A 22,599-nucleotide genomic window follows, 5' to 3' on the forward strand; every position below is an offset into this window, starting at 1 on the left:
ATCTTATTTATATCCCCTTTAGCCCATTTATTCTTATACAATTTATTATCTACGATGTTATCAGAGACTCTCGTTACCATGGATACTGGGAGTCTAAAGGACAATAAAAACTACAAATATAGCCACCACATATACAGGAAGTGAAGGAACAACCCTAGAATACCAAAAGGAGGCAGAGACCTGACCATCAGGAAGTCCCCTCCCTTTGTGTCCTAGCAATGAGACGCTAGGACACATAGAAACCAGCAGCGTCTGGCAATAGAACCAGAAGTGATGCAGCACCATGGAGATTGGCTTTGGAGAGGACGGAACATGTATCCGCACTGCGACTGTGGATAGGACTCTACAAGTTCATTATTGGTACACATGAGGAAGGGTTTTGTTTCACAGGTTAAACTGATTCTCATTACTCAATTGATTTTTAGCCCCATTAGAGTGGTATAAATGTAGGCTGTAGGACATTCCCTCAGTAGCTTGACAAAGATTTGAACCATCAAATTGAAACTCGTTGGTGAGGGAGATAGGACAGCTGGACACCGTTTTGGACATTTGTGAACTGTGTTGTTTGTGGATGCAGAGAACCGGACCCTGCAGGCCCTTTATTCATGTTTTATATACCTTTTTTATTTTTTACCATCATCCACTTTTGTCCATTTTACAGGATTCTTGCAGCCCTTTATTTTTCATAGAAATCCTGTTTTTATGTTATGGTAATAAAAATTACATTTTTATATAAATTACCATTTTCTATACTGGATTCTCTGTTTGACCTGCTTATATCTGACCAGAGGAGGAGGGAGGAAGGAACTGTCTTAATCTCACCCCCTAAAGAGAGGGCTAGGATCACATGCAGTCCTAAATACTGTATAAGAACTCTATAATCTGGTAACATGGTCACTGGTGTCAGACACCGAAGATGAGGCCGGTCTGATTAATGCTGTGGTTTGGGTATAGTAAGTGCCCTAAGATGCTTAGAGAAAATTGGAATAATTTTTATTTTATATAAATAAAGTTAATAGCAGACTTACGCTCAGTGACGGCCTTTATAGAAAACTTATTTGGTACTTTTCCCCGAGGAGATGTGACAATTTAATAATGGGAGGATGAGCGGTGTGTAATGTACTCAATATAATCTAAATGTAACTATTCCATTTCCACTGAGTGTAGACAGGGCACATTCATCTGTAATTTTTATTGCATTTTAATTATACATTAATATGTTTGATACATAGAATAATATGTAATAGGAGGATAGTTATATACTGTACAGTATCTATTATAGAACTACATTTGTGGACATAATTATTGCACTATTCTGTTGACATATTACTTAGTTCCTTGGTAAGGGGGCTGCTGGGATACTATAATATATCACTTGGAATAGCTCTAAATGCATCTACACTTATTTCCATAAATAATCTTATGATGCAACTGGGTTTTTCAAACAATGTCCAGGTAACAAAAACTAATATGTTGTATATTAGTACTATGTGTAACTCTTTATAATTTAGTCTTCTTCATCATAATTTTTCTTGTGTTCAATTCATTTCTGAAAAGCAGAATATACATCTTTGGGAAAAATATACAGCCCAGAACTCCAGCACATGAGGACAATATTGCGAATATCTCCACAGCTACCGCGTCTTTACCTTTGGTGCTCAGATAGGCTGGGATCATTGCAATCCAGACACTGCAGAACACCAACATGCTGAAGGTGATATACTTGGCCTCATTAAAACTGTCCGGTAAAGTCCTCACCATGAAAGCCAGAACAAAGCTCACAGCTGCCAGGATCCCCATGTAACCCAACACAGAGTAAAACCCAACTACCGATCCTTCATTACACTGAATGATGATCATTCCCTGATAGGAGTGATGGTCATACTCCTGGTAGGGAGGAGAAATAGACAGCCAGATACTACAGATTAGAGCTTGTACAGCGGAGCACACAATCACCACATAATTAGACACTTTGAGTGTGACCCACTTCCTCCTGTGACTGCCAGGTTTGGTGGCTTTGAAAGCAATGCAGACAGTGATCGTCTTTGCCAGTACAGAAGAGACAGCTATGGAGAAGAAGATCCCGAATAATGTCTGTCTCAGCCTGCAGGTTATATCCACCGGTCGACTGAGGAACAAGAACACAGAGAGGAAACTCAGCAAAATGGAGACCAGGAGAATGAAGCTTACAGCCCGATTATTGGCTTTCACAATGGGAGTGTCCCAGTAATAAATAAAGTTCCCTAATATAAATAATGTTATGGCAGAAAAAGATGAAGCTGTTACTGCAGAAATTAGCACCACAATGTCCTTCTCATATGACAGAAAGTCGTAAGTTTTGGGAATACAGCTCACTTTTCTCTCATCTGGCCATTCTTCATCAGGACATCTATGGCAGACATCACTGTCTGTAATTGAATATAGAACATAGACATATTATCTGTGTGGGCAATATTTATTTTAACTTCAAATTATTCTTGAACAACCTTATTAAATTGAAATCTACCCCACAAAAATATCCAAATATAAGAGATTTTTGTGTCTCTACCTTAAATGACTTATGCAGTACTGTAGATGGTACACTGAGGTCATAAAGACATAACTAATTGCAAAACCAGGAGGAGAGGAAGTGACTGGGACAAGGGGAGGAGTGGGGAGATTGCAGATATAGATCAATCAACCGCACCACATTGCAGAGTTGGTTGTTCCCCTGGTATGGATGGGCCCCCTTGAAGAACTTACCAGCAGGTCTGGCACTGTGTATGGTAGGTCTGCCTCTGATAATCATCATCACTGTGCTGCTCATCAGTTTGGTCACCTGGTGTGGAAACCTGTGTTACATATGTATGTAATGTATGTGTTATGGATAATAAATATATTAAAGTAATACATGTGGGTCTCAGATAGGAATAATGTAGTACTCCAACATTGTTTTGGTTCAGTAACCCCGAGGGGTAGTGACATGGAGAACATTATTTATTGTAATCTGCATATTATATTCATTTTGTCATATGTCTTCTATCGGAATCAGGATGAATGACCGCTGGCTGTAAGGCTGGCGGTTCAAATCCTGACACCAGCAGACTGGCAGCAGTGAAAATCCCCACAGGGGATTTAGGTGAGTATTACTAACCCTACCCCCCTAACCCTCCCTTAGGGGTGCCTAACCCTAACGTCTCCCCCAGTGCTTAACCCTAACCCCCCCTTCCCTGCAGCTTAAACCGCGAGCCCCTAACCTAACCCTTCCCCCCATGGCTGTCCATGCCCGCCACCTGGCTCACCTTCGATCGGTATGCTGGGCGTCGGGCTCCAAGCATAGGTATAATGACAGGTGTCGGGATTTTGACACCTGTCATTAGTACCCTGCTTGGATTTGACAGTCGGGCAGCCGGTGGTCAGCATTTCGACTTTCAGTTTCCTGACTACATCCCCTTTTATCTTAAGCGCATTCCCATAACAATTGCAGCCTATTACTCACATATGATGATTAATCCTGTGTATGACACATCCCCACCTGTAACATTGGACATTTCCCCCTCAGAACACGGGACACAGTCATAGCAGCAGACATGGAATCCTCCATTAGAAGCTTTTCTGTATCCAGGAGAACATTTGTCATTGCATCGGGATCTGGGGACCTTGTACAGGGAGTAATGAATATATTATTAATTAAATAGAGTCTTTTAATGGCAGCAGACACTGCAGTATAACATATACACACAGAGCTTACAAAGAGTCGGTATTTCTCTACTGAGATCAGGAAAGAAGCAGAAAGAAGTCCTTTGTGGGGGCACGCTTTAGAAGACCAGATAATATACTGTATTATAAAGGTATTTTTTAAAACTAAACTTTTAATTGTTAATAAAATATGGTAAATAAATTTGGTACAGTTAGATTATTCCAAAAATTCCCTACGTTTATATTTACAGGTAATGGGTGAAATATTTAAGGCACTAAGTAAACTTTTTGAGATGTAATATTAAGATTAGTCAGATATTAGTCTAATCTCACAAAAACTGAACCTATATAATTATGTCAGATTGGTTATTAGATATTGTTAACAGCACAAATGCTGAATATAAATATTTATTTACCAAAATAAATCATTTGTGTGTCCAGTATAGAAAGAAATAGAAACAAATAGGAAGAAGAAACACAATTTATTATGTGTTTCAATAATTTGTTACAATGTATCAGGGACTATAACAAATATCTTGTAAAAAATAACTTTTTTTCTTTTATTTATTCATTTAGGTCTAAAAAATTGCTGAAAACATGTCTCTTTGTCATAATATCAGCAACTTGATGGCTGTATAGCTACAATGAGGTTAATTTCAATTATATTATGGGTCCTGACTCCTAATACAGAAATGTTATCAGACCTGTAATATGTATGTGTATGTATCATACAGCAACTATGACATCAATACATTCATCAGGGCAACTAAGAGAACCTAAAACAGCACAACAGCTTGTCATATAAATGAGTCAGAAATCCAATATGTGTGTATTATACTGTATGCAGCACATATGATCTAAATGATCATAAATAATAAAGATATATTCAGCGTGGCGACTGCGAAAAAAAACCAAAAATAATTTTAGATTGCACATAAATAAAATCTGAAAACCGGTTATTACAGTGTGTAACAGAGTATTGGTATGAATGCAGTATGCGGCAGATTATTATGTAACAAAGTATTGGTATGAATGCAGTATGCAGCAGGTTATTGTGTAACAGAGTATTGGTATCAATGCAGTATGTAGCAGGTTATTGTGTAACAGAGTATTGGTATGAATGCAATATGTAGCAGATTATTATGTAACAGAGTATTGGTATGAATGCAGTATGCAGCAGGTTATTGTGTAACAGAGTATTGGTATGAATGCAATATGTAGCAGGTTATTGTGTAACAAAGTATTGGTATGAATGCAGTATGCAACAGGTTATTGTGTAACAGAGTATTGGTATGAATGCAATATGTAGCAGGTTATTGTGTAACAAAGTATTGGTATGAATGCAGTATGCAGCAGGTTATTGTGTAACAGAGTATTGGTATGAATGCAATATGTAGCAGGTTATTATGTAACAAAGCATTGGTATGAATGCAATATGTAGCAGGTTATTGTGTAACAGAGTATTGGTATGAATGCAGTATGCAGCAGGTTATTGTGTAACAGAGTATTGGTATGAATGCAGTATGCAGTAGATTATTGTGTAACAGAGTATTGGTATGAGTGCAGTATGTAGCAGGTTATTGTGTAACAGAGTTTTGGTATGAATGCAGTATGTAGCAGGTTATTGTGTAACAGAGTATTGGTATGAATGCAGTATGCAGCAGATTATTGTGTAACAGAGTATTGGTATGAATGCAGTATGTAGCAGGTTATTGTGTAACAGAATATTGGTATGAATGCAGTATGTAACAGATTATTGTGTAACAGAGTATTGGTATGAATGCAGTATGTAGCAGATTATTGTGTAACAGAGTATTGGTATGAATGCCGTATGTAACAGATTAATGTGTAACAGAATATTGGTATGAATGCAGTATGCAGTAGATTATTGTGTAACAGAGCATTGGTATGAAAGCAGTAAGTAGCAGATTATTGTGTAACATAATATTGTTACGAATACCATATTTACCAGATTATTGTGTAACAGAGTATTGGTATGAATGCAATAAGTATCAGATTATTGTGTAACAGAATATTGGTACGAATGCAGTATGTAGCAGATTATTGTGTAAAAGAATATTGGTATGAAAGCAGTATGCAACAGATTATTGTGTAACAGAGTATTGGTATGAATGCAGTATGTAGCAGGTTATTGAGTAACAGAGTATTGGAATGAATGCAGTATGTAGCAGATTATTGTGTAACAGAGTATTGGTATGAATGCAGTATGTATCAGATTATTGTGTAACAGAGTATTGATTTGTATGCAGTATGCAGTAGATTATTGTGAAACAGAGCATTGGTATGAAAGCAGTATCTAACAATTTATTGTGTAACAGAATATAGGTATGAATGCAGTGTGTATCAGATTATTGTGTAACAGAGTATTGGTATGAATGCAGTATGTATCAGATTATTGTGTAACAGAGTATTGGTATGAATGCAGTATGCAGTTGATTATTGTGTAACAGAGTAAAGGTATGAATGCAGTAAGTAGCAGATTATTGTGTAACAGAATATTTATTATGAATGCAGTATGTAGCATATTATTGTGTAACAGAGTATTGGTATGAATGCAGTATGCAGCAGATTATTGTGTAACAGAGTATTGGTATGAATGCAGTATGTAGAAGGTTATTGTGTAACAGAGTATTGGTATGAATGTAGTATGTAGCAGATTATTGTGTAACAGAGGATTGTTATGAATGCAGTATGTAGCAGGTTATTGTGTAACAGAGTATTGGTATGAAAGCAGTAAGCAGTAGATTATTGTGTAATACAGTATTGGTATGAATGCAGTATGTTGCAGGTTATTGTTTAACAGAGTATTGGTATGAATGCAGTATGTAGCAGATTATTGTGTAACAGAGTATTGGTATGAATGCAGTATGTAACAGATTATTGTGTAACAGAATATAGGTATGAGTGCAGTAAGTAGCAGATTATTGTGTAACAGAATATTGGTATGAATGCAGTATGTAGCAGATTATTGTGTAACAGAGAATTGGTATGAATGCAGTATGTAGCAGATTATTGTGTAACAGAGTATTGGTATGAATGCAGTATGTAGCAGATTATTGTGTAACAGAGTATTGGTATGAATGCAATATGTAGCAGATTATTGTGTAACAGAGTATAGGTATGAATGCAGTATGTAACAGATTATTGTGTAACAGAATATTTGTATGAATGCAGTGTGTAGCAGATTATTGTGTAACAGAGTTTTGGTGCAGTATGAATGCAGTATGTAGCAGATTATTGTGTAACAGAGTATAGGAATGAATGCAGTATGCAGCAGATTATTGTGTAACAGAGTATTGGTATGAATGCAGTATGTAGCAGATTATTGTGAAGCAGAGTATTGGAATGAATGCCGTATGTAGCAGATTATTGTGTAAGAGAATATTTGTATGAATGCAGTATGTAGCAGATTATTGTGTAACAGTGTATTGGTATGAATGCAGTATGTAGCAGATTATTGTGTAACAGTGTATTGGTATGAATGCAGTATGTAGCAGATTATTGTGTAACAGTGTATTGGTATGAATGCAGTATGTAGCAGATTATTGTGTAACAGAATATTGGTATGAATGCAGTATGTAGCTGATTATTGTGTAACATAGTATAGGTATGAATGCAGTATGTAGCAGATTATTGTGTAACAGTGTATTGGTATGAATGCAGTATGTAGCAGATTATTGTGTAGCAGAGTATTGGAATGAAGGCCATATGTAGCAGATTATTGTGTAACAGTATTGGTATGAATGCAGTATGTAGCAGATTATTGTGTAGCAGAGTATTGGAATGAGTGCCATATGCAGCAGATTATTGTGTAACAGAGTATTGGTATGAATGCAGTATGTAGCAGATTATTGTGTAACAGAGTATTGGAATGAAGGCCGTATGCAGCAGATTATTGTGTAACAGAGTATTGGTATGAAGGCCGTATGCAGCAGATTATTGTGTAACAGAGTATTGGAATGAAGGCCGTATGCAGCAGATTATTGTGTAACAGAGTATTGGTATGAATGCAGTATGTAGCAGATTATTGTGTAGCAGAGTATTGGAATGAAGGCCGTATGCAGCAGATTATTGTGTAACAGAGTATTGGTATGAATGCAGTATGTAGCAGATTATTGTGTAACAGAGTATTGGTATGAATGCAGTATGCAGCAGATTATTGTGTAACAGAGTATTGGTATGAATGCAGTATGCAGCAGATTATTGTGTAACAGAGTATTGGTATAAATGCAGTAAGCAGCAGGTTATTGTGTAACAGAGTATTGGTATGAATGCAGTATGTAGCAGATTATTGTGTAACAGTGTATTGGTATGAATGCAGTGTGTTGCAGATTATTGTGTAACAGTGTATTGGTATGAATGCAGTATGTAGCAGATTAATGTGTAACAGTGTATTGGTATGAATGCAGTATGTAGCAGATTATTGTGTAACAGTGTATTGGTATGAATGCAGTATGTAGCAGATTATTGTGTAACAGAGTATTGGTGTGAATACAGTATGTAGCAGATTATTGTGTAACAGTGTATTGGTATGAATGCAGTATGTAGCAGATTATTGTGTAACAGAGTATTAGTATGAATGCAGTATGTAGCAGATTATTGTGTAGCAGAGTATTGGAATGAAGGCCATATGTAGCAGATTATTGTGTAACAGAGTATTGGTATGAATGCAGTATGCAGCAGATTATTGTGTAACAGAGTATTGGTATGAATGCAGTATGTAGCAGGTTATAGTGTAGCAGAGTATTGGTATGAATACAGTATGTAGCAGATTATGGTGTAACAGAGTATTAGTATGAATGCAGTTTGTAGCAGATTATTGTGTAACAGAGTATTGGTATGAGTGCAGTATGTAGCAATTATTGTGTAACAGTATTAATATGAATGCAGTATGTAGCAATTATTGTGTAGCAGAGTATTTGTATGTATGTAGCAGATTATTGTGTAACAGAGTATTGGTAGGAATGCAGTATGTAGCAGGTTATTGTGTAACAGAGTATTAGTATGAATGCAGTATGCAGCAGATTATTGTGTAACAGAGTATTGGTATGAATGCAGTATGCAGCAGATTATTGTGTAACAGAGTATTAGCATGAATGCAGTATGCAGCAGATTATTGTGTAACATAGTATTGGTATGAATGCAGTATGCAGCAGATTATTGTGTAACAGAGTATTGGTATGAGTGCAGTATGCAGCAGATTATTGTGTAACAGAGTATTGGTATGAATGCAGTATGCAGCAGATTATTGTGTAACAGAGTATTGGTATGAGTGCAGTATGCAGCAGATTATTGTGTAACAGAGTATTGGTTTGAATGCAGTATGCAGCAGATTATTGTGTAACAGAGTATTGGTATGAGTGCAGTATGCAGCAGATTATTGTGTAACAGAGTATTGGTATGAATGCAGTATGCAGCAGATTATTGTGTAACAGAGTATTGGTATGAATGCAGTATGCAGCAGATTTTTGTGTAACATAGTATTGGTATGAATGCAGTATTCAGCAGATTATTGTGTAACAGAGTATTGGTATGAGTGCAGTATGCAGCAGATTATTGTGTAACAGAGTATTGGTATGAATGCAGTATGCAGCAGATTATTGTGTAACAGAGTATTGGTATGAGCGCAGTATGCAGCAGATTATTGTGTAACAGAGTATTGGTATGAGCGCAGTATGCAGCAGATTATTGTGTAACAGAGTATTGGTATGAATGCAGTATGCAGCAGATTATTGTGTAACAGAGTATTGGTATGAGTGCAGTATGCAGCAGATTATTGTGTAACAGAGTATTGGTATGAGTGCAGTATGCAACAGATTATTGTATAACAGAGTATTGGTATGAGTGCAGTATGCAGCAGATTATTGTGTAACAGAGTATTGGTATGAGTGCAGTATGCAGCAGATTATTGTATAACAGAGTATTGGTATGAGTGCAGTATGCAGCAGATTATTGTGTAACAGAGTATTGGTATGAGTGCAGTATGCAGCAGATTATTGTGTAACAGAGTATTGGTGTGAGTGCAGTATGCAGCAGATTATTGTGTAACAGAGTATTGGTATGAGTGCAGTATGCAGCAGATTATTGTATAACAGAGTATTGGTATGAGTGCAGTATGCAGCAGATTATTGTGTAACAGTGTATTTGTATGAGTGCAGTATGCAGCAGATTATTGTGTAACAGAGTATTGGTATGAGTGCAGTATGCAGCAGATTATTGTGTAACAGAGTATTGGTATGAGTGCAGTATGCAGCACATTATTGTTTAACAAAACAAATTGGACAGGAATTCAAAATATTCAATATATTAGTTAGATTAGACAAGTATTCATATAGGTTCATAATAAGTAAGTGTAGGGACAGAGATAAAGAGATAAAGATGTCCTGTACTCTGTGTATGGTTGGTGTGAGAATATCACATATGTAAATAGGCAGTCCTGTGCAGAAATCCTCTACTATCTTCCTACCCATATACACACAAAGGCTGGACACACAGGCACAGTAATTAGACATGTACAGTAGGTGGAAATAAATGATCCCAAAGTGCTAATGTTCTGTCTGCTGCAATATCACTCAGCCACAGTCTGTTATTCTTCCTAGCACAGCAAATTCTGAAATTCCTGGCACTACAGAAACTCAGTTCCACTCACTGGCCGCTATTCGGCGTCAGTGCCCAGAGCATCGGGAGAATGAGAGGTTTAAACTCTTCCTGTCTTCCAGTAATGACTTGCAGCTGGACCTGTGAAATCCTGAAAACCTGGACTTCCTGGCATCTACTGTTACTCCAGACTGCACAGGTTTTATTTTAGTCTCCTTTGGAGGAAGCTGATCCCACAGGAATGTGGGTAATTCATGTAAGAGTCATCCCCTATAGTATATATATATATCCTTGAGGAATGTGGTTGTACTGCAGTAACAGCTTTATCTTTCTCTGCTTTTTCATTTGAATTGAGCATGGGGCAGTTTTGATAAGTATAACCCTTGCGTGAAATATATTCTGCTGCTGTATTTTATTATGAAAAAGCTGCCTTATGGTGTTTTAAGGCTGATACGATATAAAACAAGAAAATTGCACTTTATAATGGTGGTGTGCTGGTCTCTTCTGCTTCTTTGGGACTGAAAATTTGTGTGTATGTGTGTGTGTATATATATATATATATATATATATATATATATACTGTGACACAGTCAGGATAGGGGTCCCTCTCCTGGGTAGATGGACTCCCTCCTTACACACACAGCAGCTGGTGAAACAGGACACAATTCTGGGGTTCTCATGCAAGCTGGTCGGAGCCAGTCTTTATTGTACTGGACACATAAATTAAAAAAAACACAAACAAAGGCCCTCATTCAGAGCCGTACGGTCTGAGCAGAGCGCACGCTCTGAATGAGGGCCGCCCTCCATAAAAATGGAGCGTCCTCCTGGACGCTCGTATAGCTGTGGGTCACCACCCACAGCCTATACGAGTGTGCAGTTTGATGGCCGCGATGGTCGTGACCATCGCGACCATCGAAACTGCGAGCCGGAGCCTGCGGTTGAGGCTTTCAACCGCAAGCACTGGAGTGATTTTGGCTCTATCAGAGCCAAAATCACTCCCACTGACATCACTAGTGATGTCAGTGGGCCGGCTTCTGATGGGAGGCGTTCCCTTGGGAACGCCCCCATCAGGGAGGCACACCCCCGGCACGCCCACCAAAGGGGGCGTGCTGTCAATCAACATCGACAGCATGCCCCCTTTGATCAGACACAACGAGCGAAGGACTTTCGCTCAGTGCAGAACATCGACCCACTTGCGAGCGGACAGCCGCTCGCGAGTGGGTCTGAATCAGGCCCAAAAATCCTAGCCCATCTGGCCTCTTACTATATAGCAGGTTCCCTCACTAACAGAAGACTAAATAAGTTCACGTCCACAGTACTTACAGGTGGTATCACACAGTGGGTGTGATTCAGAGCCGGAAGCTCTGACAAGAGTGCTCGCTCTGAATCAGGGCCATCCTACCTATTATTGGAGTGGCCTCCTGGCCGCTCACATAGCTGTGGGTGACCACCCACAGCTTATGTGAGCGGCCAAAAAGATGGTGGCGATGGTCAAGACCATCGCAACCATCGGGCTTGTGACGAGACCCTTGCGGTAGTGTCTAGTCTGCCGCAAGCCCGGAGTGCTTTTGGCTCTATCAGAGCCAAAAGCACTCCCACTGACATCACTAGTGATGTCCGTGGGGCCGGACCCAGACTGTAGGCATTCCCATGGGAACCCCTTCCGTCTGGGCAGCAATGCCCCCGGCATGCCCACCAAAGGGGGCGTGCTGTCACTCACCATCGACAGCACTCCCCATTTGGTGCGAGACCCATAGTGACGGCTTGGCCGTGGCTTTTCGGGTCTCGTGCATGCGCACAACAGAGCTCCATCCATCGTGCGCATGCGTACTTGGGCAACATCGACCCGCTTGTGAGCTCTCAGCGCTCGTGAGCGGGTCTGAATCAGGCCCAGTGTCTCAGAGCAAGCTAGCCTGTGAGCCTGCCCTCCCATGTATGAGACACTCCGCTATAACAAAACCCTGTTTATCTGAGCCACTTTCAGGTGCAAGCCCTAACGAGCCTGATACCAGGCTGAAAGGCACAAAACCTGGAGTGGCCTGTGGATGGAGCCCTCCCTCTCCTCACATCCACACCCCCAGGACCCATTCTGGCTTTTCATTAAAGCCAACATTTCTAGTCTGTTTTTCCAAACAGACTTTTCCCGGGGGGGTTTTAAAACACATAGGACAGGAATCTGGGACAGAAATCAAAGCCATTGAAAACTGTACCAGTGCTTTTATCACATATCACCCCCCTTTGTTTTGACCTGTGGGGTGGAACAACTGCAGCCCCCAACAATGAACGCGAGACAAAGTGTCTGCATTGGCCAGCTGGCTTCCTGGCCTGTGTACTACTGAAAATTTAATGTTCTGTAATGCCAAGAACCACCTTGTTATTCTCCCATTGGTTTCCATGTTCTCTGACATCCACTTCAATGGGGCATGGTCAGTGATCAACCTGAATCTTCTTCCCACCAAATAGTACCTGAGAGTTTCCAACGCCCATTTTATGGCCAATACTTCCTTCTCAACTGTAGCATAGTTTCTCTCATGAACATTTAATTTCCTGCTTAAGTAAAAAATAGGATGTTCCTCACCTTCCTTGCTCTGGGACAGGACCTCTCCTATACCTACTTCTGTAGCATCAGTTTGCACAACAAACTCCCTATCAAACTCCGGAGTCATCAGAACTGGTTGGGAACACAATGCTATTTTCAACTCCTGAAAAGTCTTCTCTGTTTCCGGACTCCATTCCACCATGACTTTCTGTTTGCCTTTGGTAAGGTCAGTCAGTGGGATTGCAATAGTGTCAAAATTGGGTATATAACCAGTAATCCCTAAGAAGGCTCTCACCTGCCGCTTATTCAGGGGTCGTGGCCAGTTTTGTATTGCCTCAATTTTATTAAGCTGTGGCTTTATCTAACCTTTGGTGGGTGTGTCGGGGGTGTTGCTGCCCAGATGGAGGTGTTTCCATGGGAACGCCTACCATCTGGGGCCGGCCCCACTGACATCACTAGTGATGTCTATCAGAGCCAAAAGCACTCCTGGGCTTGCGGCAGACGAGACCCAACCACAAGGGTATTGTCGCAAACCCGATGGTCGCGATGGTTTTGACCATCGCGACCATCATCATGGACACTCGCATAAGCTGTGGGTGGTAAACCATCATCATGAACACTCGCATAAGCTGTGGGTGGTAACCCACAGCTATGCAAGCGTCCAAGAGGCCGCTACTAAAAAAGAAAAAACGCCCTGATTCAGAGCGGGCGCTCATTCAGAGCGTCCGGCTCTGAATCAGTCCCACTGTTCAATTTACGGAAGTCATTGCAGAAATGCACACTCCCGCCTGGCTTTGGAATAAGCACAATGGGACTTGACCACTCACTATGCGATTCTTCAATTACATCCAACTCTAATCTTTTTAATTTCTTTCGATACTGATTCTCTTTGGGCTTCTGGTAACCTATAGGTCTTTAGGTTAACCTTAACCCCTGGGTCAGTGATTATGTCATGTTTAATGACCATGGTTTTTTCTAGTATGTCAGAAAACAGCACCCTGTTTCTGATAAGAAATTCCTTAACTTCCTGCTGTTGCACCGCTGGCAGGGTTTTTGCCACTGTCACTTTGGGAACCAAGGGCCCTGGGTTTACTGGAGGGGCTCAGATGGCTGACAGAGCTCCTATATCCTTCCAGGGTTTTATGAGGTTTACATGGTATGTCTGTTCTGGCTTTCTTTTCCCTGGCTGGTAAACTTTATTATTAACCTTCCCCACTTTTTCTAAAATTTCAAAGGGTCCTTGCCACTTAGCCAAGAGTTTACTTTCTACTGTGGGAACCAACACTCTTTCATCAGGAGCAAAGACGCATAACTGGGCATTGCGGTTGTATACCCTCTGCTGTGCCCATTGGGCCTGTTCTAAGTGCTCCCTGACTATAGGCACCACAGCAGCAATTCTTTCTTGCATTTGGGAAACATGCTCAATAATGGTTTTCTACGGACTGGACTGCCCCTCCCATTTCTCTTTGGCATTGTCTAATAACCCCTTTGGGTGTCTCCATATAACTAATCGAAAACCCAGTGGAGGATTGAGGTACCTCTCCTATGGCCAACAACAAGCAAGGTAACAAGTAATCCCAATCTCTACCATCCTTGTCGACTACTTTTCTTAGCATATGTTTTAACATCTTGTTAAACCTCTCCACTACCCCATCGGTTTGGGGGTGATAGACCAAAGTTCCTAACTGTTCGATTTTGAACAGGTGGCATAACTCTTTCATGACTTTTGACATAAATGGGGTACCTCGGTCAGTCAGTACTTCCTTAGGTATTCCCAACCTGCTAAAGACATGGACTAACTCTCTGACAATGGTATTGGTTGACATATTGTGCAACGGTATCGCTTTCGGGTACCTGGTAGCATAATCCATTATCACCAGAATATATTGATGGCCCTGTGCAGATTTCATTAAGGGTTCAACCAAATCAATTGCTATTCTTTCAAATGGCACCTCAATAATGGGTAACGGGACTAGTGGACTTTTAAAATGTGGCCTTGGAGCATGATACAAATATCGGGGCTCTGTACATGGCACTTCTGTGGCAGTGACAATTCCTTCCTCCCCCAAATACCAACTGGGGGGCTGACAACTTTCAGTGCAACATGTGGGCTCCTCACGGCTCAGGCCCCAGGATGAACCTTCTATATGGAACAATGCAGTTAGTGGCTGCAAGGGAACCACCAGGACAGGCTAGACCTGTCCAGGCCCTCCCCCCTCAAAAGCCAGTGTCTCACCTGGAACTTCTTTTGGGCTGTCCTCCTCCTTGGTAACTCCCTCTACTAGCCCGGTCGGCTGGATAACTGGTTGGGTACCACTTAGGGTTTTAACCGCTGAACACTCCAAACTTATCTCCGTGAATGTCTCATGTTCTGTGAGATGCAGGGGGCCGGGTTGTGCAGTACCTTCTCCCTGGGGTGGGAGAAGGGTTTGCAAGCACTGTCTCCTGACATCCACCTAGTCTGTACTTGCTGGAATCTTACCAACAGCAGGCATATCCCCTGGCACACAGTTACAGTCTACACCACTGTCTGAGTAATTACAGGGTGATAACAAATCCTCTTCTGATTTATGGTCTGATGTTAGGTTAACAGTCTTTGCTACCCATGTTCCATTTAAATCACAGGGTACGTACCAACATTTTGCCTGCAATTCCTCAGTTTCCAAATAGGGGATCGGGTACAATCCTTCATATCCTTCAGGGGGAGTTAGGATAGCAGGATATACACAGGACATTTTTTCCTCAGCCTCCCCGATGAAATAAAAGAGTCTGCCATTACCAGTTCATCATGATGGGTCTCTCCCAGCTGAGTATGCTGAACAGCCTGGACCACGATGCCATCTGCGACTGGTATGCTTGTGGTCAGGAAGTGAGATGGTACTCCCCCAACCTTGGTGATCTCCTCATGGACACCGTCCTCATAGATCCCCTGGTAGCTGGTTAATAGGTCTCCATCTTCCACCTCAGCAAAAGGGAAGGTGTAATGTGACTCCTCCTGGGGTGCCTGTATTAGGGGCACTGCTTCCTGCACTTGGACGCTAGCCTCTCCCAGTATAGTACACTGGGCAGCTGTGTCCTTTGGGAGTGGGAGAAGCTTTTGCAGATTGCGCCTTTCCACATCCACCCTGCAATGCTGGTCCCTCCAGCCTGGGGTATCCAGGAGACCATGATCTGAGGCCTCTTCCTCTGCCACAACAAAGCACAACTCCAAACACTCCAGCTGTTCCCCCACACTCATCTGTGGGCTGTGAAAGAGGATAAATGTCCGATAATCAGTGAACGCTTTGGTGGGGTCCCCCTGGTCCTGGAGTATACACTGAAGGATTTCCCTGTGCATGCCAAATTGGCCAGGGATGCCCCGCAGCTGGCATTCTGCTATCAACTCCTCCATGTTCTTTTCTTCCAGAGGGGTTAGGGGCCCTCTTGACAAAGATTATTGTACACTGGTAACAGATAATTTTGGGGCACCCCCTCGGTCGTCTGGCCGGGTTGCAGTAGTCCTATTTCGGATCTTTCCTCTGGGTCTATCCAGGAGGACAACTTATCCTGGACATGCCCTTCTGTCTTTGCACAGTGGCTTGCTTGTATCATTTGGGCCATTGTAGCCTTCACTTCCTCCATGAATTCTTCAAACTCTGGTTCATCCAGCATCTTCCATGTGACTGCTTCACTTCTGCAGTGCATGAAAGCATCTCCCAGATTACACAATTTGTTTGTTAAGCTGGATACTCTCCACCCGCTAATCATCCTCCGAGCATCATTCCAGTATGCCCATATGTACTGCATCCTTATAATAAATAAAATATCCGGCTTCCTAGCCTGCCGACATGCCAACGTACCTCCATCCACGAGTATCACTGCCCTGGGAGACTTGAATCACTGACTTTCTTTCCTTAGCACCATTTTACCTTTTACAGGACTGACAACCACTCAGTTTCTGGGACCACTTTACTGCAAATTCCTTACATATGGCCTGATCCTCTCTTCTCTATTGTGAGTGACTTCACACTTTCTCTGCTCCTTGACTGATGTTTGAATGATATCACTGTCGCTGCCGCCAAATGTGAGGATACGGGGTTCTCTCAATCACCCAGACACCGAGCAGATGAAACCAATGTGATGGTTTATTTTTCCACAGCACACAGCTCCCTGAGGAACACCTGCTGCGATGGTTCCATTCAGTCTACCAGATTCACATGAGGCACAAAACAGGCAAATGGAAGGAGGAGTAAATCCTGAGCGTCCCCTGGGGAGGTGGGAATTAACTTAGAGGGTCTTTTGTTCTGGGAAGTGTCACCTTGCTCTAGTGGTTACGAATAACACAGACATATGGACCAGGCTAATATCAAGGCTTATCCAGAATTAAACATTACAATTACTTACATTATTACAGTACATAATATACATGCTAATGGAAATGTGTATCATCACACATACACTAGGAGACAGGAAGGGGAACACAAAAGGACTAAAAAGTAAATTGATCTCTGCAAGGACTGAGATGCTGCCAGCACATTTGTAACACACATCTCATGTCCTCACAACTATCATGGTCTATGGGTTTACCATCGATCACCTTGACATTCTCCCTGGCTTTTTCCAGAGTAGGGTCATTTAACTGCTCCACGGCAAAGACCTCTCTTCTGACCTCTAAATCAGGCAGACGATCAACTGGCTCAACAACACTTCCCACCTCATTGGGAGGCACAATTGGCAAAATTGGCTTTCCCACAACTTTCAGAAGTGAGCAAAGTCTCTCCCCAATATTGCATCATACATTAAGCAATGTACTAAACCCACAGAGACTATCACAAAACCACATGGTGTCTCAATGGTCACTTCTTCAGTAATGTCAATAGTTTTAATGTTATGGTTGATCGGTTCATCTATCTATCTATCTATCTATCTATCTATCTATCTATCTATCTATCTATCTATGTCATATCTATCTATCTCATATCTATCTATTTATTTATCTATCTATCTCATATCTATCTATTCATCTATCTATCTATCTATCTATCTATCTATCTATCTATCTCATATCTATCTCTTCTATCTATCTATCTATCTATCTATCTATCTATTTCATACCTTTCCATCTATCTATCTCATATCTATCTATCTATCTATCTATCCATCTATTTATCTATTTATCTATCTATCTCATATCTATCTATTCATCTATTTATCTATTATCTATCTATCTATCTCATATTTAACTATTCATCTATTTATCTATCTATCTATCTCTCTATCTCATGTCAATCTATCTATCTATCTATCTATTTATCTATCTCATATCTATCTATCTATATCATATCTATCTATTCATCTATTTATCTATCTCTCTATCTCATAATAATATATATATCTATCTCATAACTATCCATCCATCTATCTCATATCTATCTATCTATCTATCTATCTCATATCTATCTATCTGTCCATCTATCTCTCATATCTATTTATCTATTTATCTTTCTATCTAAAACAAATATCCTGACTCACTGACTCATCAGTCCAAAGCCCTGGGTCTAAAAATATTAAATTTGGGGAGTAAGTTCCTTTTATGACCTAAGCACCCACTAAGCAGAGATTTCTTAAAATGTAAATCCTAAAGGGCTGAAAAGTGGTAAAATATTTCCTCTTGACCGTGGTGTTTGGGTGACAGAGCAACATGGCCCAAGTGCTGCAGGACTGTAAGCTCATTGTCTGGGATGAATGTACCATGGCACACAAGGGGGGTTTTGTGGCACTGATCAGGTCCCTCATACACATCAGGGGCAATGATGGAGTGATGGGTGGTGTCACTGTGCTACTAGGTGAAGACTTCTGGCAGACTGCCAGTAGTACCGAGGAAAACTGAAGCTTATGAAGTTGAGGCATGTGTCAAGGCATCATATCTGTGGCCCCACATATAGAAACTCTCTCTAATGAAGAACATGAGGGTCCACATGAGGGGTGATGCCTCTGCTGGGAATACTCCAAATTCCTATGCAAATCAGGAAATGGAGAGTATCCTGAGTTTGAGGAAAAGGTGTCCATCCCTGCAGGCCTAGGCACAGTAGTTCAGACCCTAGAAGACCTCACAGCTAGGATATACCCTAATATTGCCAATATCTCCAAAAAAATCAATGGACTGGCTGTGCAAATGTGCCATTCTGACCCCGAAGAATGACACGGCTAATGTCATTAATGACACTCCACTTCAGTCATTCAATGTGACAGAAATGGAGTTCATATCTGTAGACTCAGCACTGCAAATGGATGATGTGTTCCACCTCCCCCATGTATTTTCGTCAACACCCTTAACCCTACTGGCCTTCCAGTCCACAAGCTTCTCCTCAAAGTTGGGGTTCCAATGATGTTGCTGCAGAAACTCAACCCACCCAAACTCTGCAATGGTCCCAGGCTGCAATTAAAGGCCCTCCACAGGAACATCATCGAGGTCACAGTGTTCACAGGCTGCGCTTGAGGAGAGTTGTTTTTTCTACCACTCATCACATACCACTCATACATCAGAGCACCCCTTCGAGTTCAAGAAACTGCAGTTCCCCCTCAAGGTCTGCTTTACAATGACCATCGACAAGTCCCAGAGTCAGTCACTGAAGGTGGCAGGGATTGACTTGAGGGAGGACTGCTTCTCACATGGGCAGTTCTATGCGGCCTGCTCCAGAGTGAGCTTAACCAGCAGCCTATTGACCCTAGCTCATCAAGATAGAACCACCAATGTGGTTTGCAAAGAAATCCTTAAGTTGAGAGAAAAAAAGGTTTATATATGTCTTATAATCCACCTTCAATTCATTCATATTAAAAAAAGCTTAAAAATCTCAATTTATTTAAATGGGTACTACCACGCTCCTTTACCACAGAGGCATAAAATTAACTAAGCATATATATTTAAGTTAAAATGGGATGAAGGAAATGGAAATATTAAATATCTAAGGTCTACCCAGGTGAAACAAGGCACATCAATTTGTGTATGTATTTAGACCTGGGGAGCCTGTTCTGAGCTTTCCACTGGATGGATTTGGATGAAAACTTCACAGAGAGGAGGCAATTGGTCTGGGATGATCAATTTAATAACTTGAAGATTTAAACCCAGGCAATGCCGGGTACTTCAGGCAGGTTTATATATAAGATAAAAAATAGCAGATACTGTTAATGCCCACTGGCTGTCATAGCACCTTGTGTGCCCCTTGTGTGTGACATGAGAATGGTGTTAGAACTAATTTGTGCTGGAGCAGTAACAAACAATTCAAATAATTTCCAAACCAAAAACAAAATCATCATTTATTGTACAATATGTATAAATGCTGCTGCTTGTGGTGGGTCCTGAACCTGTTTTTCTTGATCAGAAAGACTCATAATAACATACCATACTGTATACTACATTTGCACCTAGCCAAAAAGAGAAGAAAAGATTCTCAACAAATTCAATCAACACTGAGTGATAATGACAACTAATTGTGATTAAAATAAATATAATAATGACAAAAATTATATAATCATCATCATTATTATCAACATCATTATTAATTTATTTTTTTTCTTAGTCATTTTATTTTTAAACAAAGGTTTTAGAGGGACTCACTCAGTCTGTCCTAGCCCCTAGTTTGTGCATTTTATCATCTGTTGTGGACTTGTTTTTGGTTATTCCCATCAGTCCAAGGCCCTGAGGACTAAGTATAGAGCCAAACAATAGAAAGGCTGCTGGTGGCACCATCCTTGAATGGCAATGGCTGCTCTGTAGAGGCTTTATAGTCTCCTAGTTCTGATTACTGCCAGTTATGCTGATATGTGGTGTCAATCTCCTTGGGAACCAGAAGCAGTGTCTCCTACTAGAACCTTAACTGCAGACACTTTAATTCATGCTAATGATGCGGAGTGGGGAAGGGGATGTAATGAAACCCAAAAATTGGAACTCTGATGCTGGCACCAGACATAGATACTAATGTATACTCTTTAGATGATTTAAAGTATCGTAATTCTGATTACTGGCCATTGTGGCTGGGAGGCCAAGAGTTCCACAGTTGTTTATTTGCCTTGCTGCAGACTGTAACCAAAAAATATATTATTGGAGTTTGCTATATGGTACATATCATCCTCACCACATATACCTACCTATATCTATAGTAGTCAGTGAGCTCTGCTGTCAGGGTCTCTATCAAAAACAAATCATTATAATTGTTTTAATCAAATCAAATGTAACTGTTTGTAATCAATTGAAAAATATATGGTTTAGATGGCATCGGGGTTATGGGGTCCTGCATTTTTTGACAACACATTTATTCTCATCCAATTCAAACCTGAAGCTCTAAATTTAAAGTATTGAAAGTTCAGAGGTGTTCACTTATAAAATGCACTGTAAATGAACATTCATGAACAACCTGTTTTTGGCCATTTTTATTGAATTACAAAACCAAAACACAAAAGGAATTTTGGACAAAGCTAAAATCAAAACAAAAAATGGTTTTAGAGCCAAACCCAAATCCAAAGCATGGATACAACACACATCTCTACTCGGAGTCCCCTCCCTGCCATGCACTGTAACATCAGTTACATTCATTCCTACAGGGCTCACATAACTCCTAGGAGTCACCACTACATTAGCCAAAGGTTGTGACATGTAGCTGTCTTCATCAGGGGAGAAGCAGGACTCACACAGAGGATATTGGAGAGCAGAGCACATTGCTAACCCATGGTACATTCAGAACTATGCATTGTGTACTTTCCGGTACTATTTATCCTTTTCTTTATTAGTTACCTATAAGAGAGAATTTATTTTATGTTGTATATTAAACGCTAAGTTTTATCTCATTATTCATTCATCATATATAAATTATTTAATGATTTGTTCACCTAGAGTGCCCCAACAAAGGCATATTTGTGTTTAACTTTTAATTTCTGTTCTTTGCAAAAAATTCTTACTCTTATTGTGCACAAATTCTGTGGGTGCACCACCAACCTAGTGTCATCTTACCATTCTAAATATATGATAGACCTTTTATGTTGTTTTTTTTCTTTCTATAAACCATAATGGATTAGTTAAGAAATTTAATTAGATTAATGAATGTTTCTTATTTAATTTGTGAACCTGTGTGGACTCCACCCCCCCATTCCTGTACTTACTACATTTGAATTATCATACTATCTCGCTCCTCCTAGTCTGTCTTCTTTGAATTAAGGGAAGATTTGTTCTGGGGGTAGTTGCTGCCCAGCACTGATTGTACACATCACAGCATTGGTCAGTCATATGACTGTCAGTGCTGTAGCTATTGCCAGCAATGAGAAAGACAATGAGACCTGGGCTGGCAGCGTAGTGTGTGAGGGTGACAAGGATAATGGTGGCCAATAAGTCCCACGGGTTGTGGCTGCCACCAGGGCCATGTAAATAAGGACAAATCTTTTGGAATCATCCTTCATTACTTTTGTTAGGGGGCTCAATGGTATCTTCCAGGGGCTGGTGCCCTAGGCAGCTGCCTAATAGTAGCGGCACCTTGCAATAAATCCCTTTGATGCATTATGTATAAAATGTTTCCACAAATTTGTGAAGGTTTTTATTATGTAGTCTCTCAAATTGTCCCATTCTGCTTGAATTTCTTGGAGTAATTTTTATTCCTGATAATGAGAACACAGTAATTTCCTCAGTTTTATCACTGATAAAAGTTGGATTCTCCACCTTCCATGAAAGTTACTTTCTGTCTAATCAGTAGAACAACCTGGGAAAGTGACTTGAAATTTTACCTCACGCATTTTGC

At 40.6% G+C, this 22,599-nt stretch overlaps 1 protein-coding gene across 1 annotated transcript; it reads right to left on the reverse strand.

Moving 5' to 3' along the window:
* Nucleotides 1–1,500: 1,500 nt before the first annotated feature.
* Nucleotides 1,501–22,594, reverse strand: LOC148450932 (vomeronasal type-2 receptor 26-like). The gene is made up of 3 exons (XM_088462500.1): nt 22,586–22,594; nt 3,515–3,638; nt 1,501–2,408 (listed from the first exon to the last, which is right to left on the reverse strand). Exons 1-3 carry the CDS (start codon nt 22,592–22,594, stop codon nt 1,501–1,503), a joined length of 1,041 nt encoding a protein of 346 aa, XP_088318626.1.
* Nucleotides 22,595–22,599: the final 5 nt, after the last annotated feature.

Source organism: Taudactylus pleione, unplaced genomic scaffold (assembly GCF_031769625.1).
Source record: "Taudactylus pleione unplaced genomic scaffold, aTauple2 ptg001253l, whole genome shotgun sequence".
Taxonomy (NCBI): domain Eukaryota; kingdom Metazoa; phylum Chordata; class Amphibia; order Anura; family Myobatrachidae; genus Taudactylus; species Taudactylus pleione.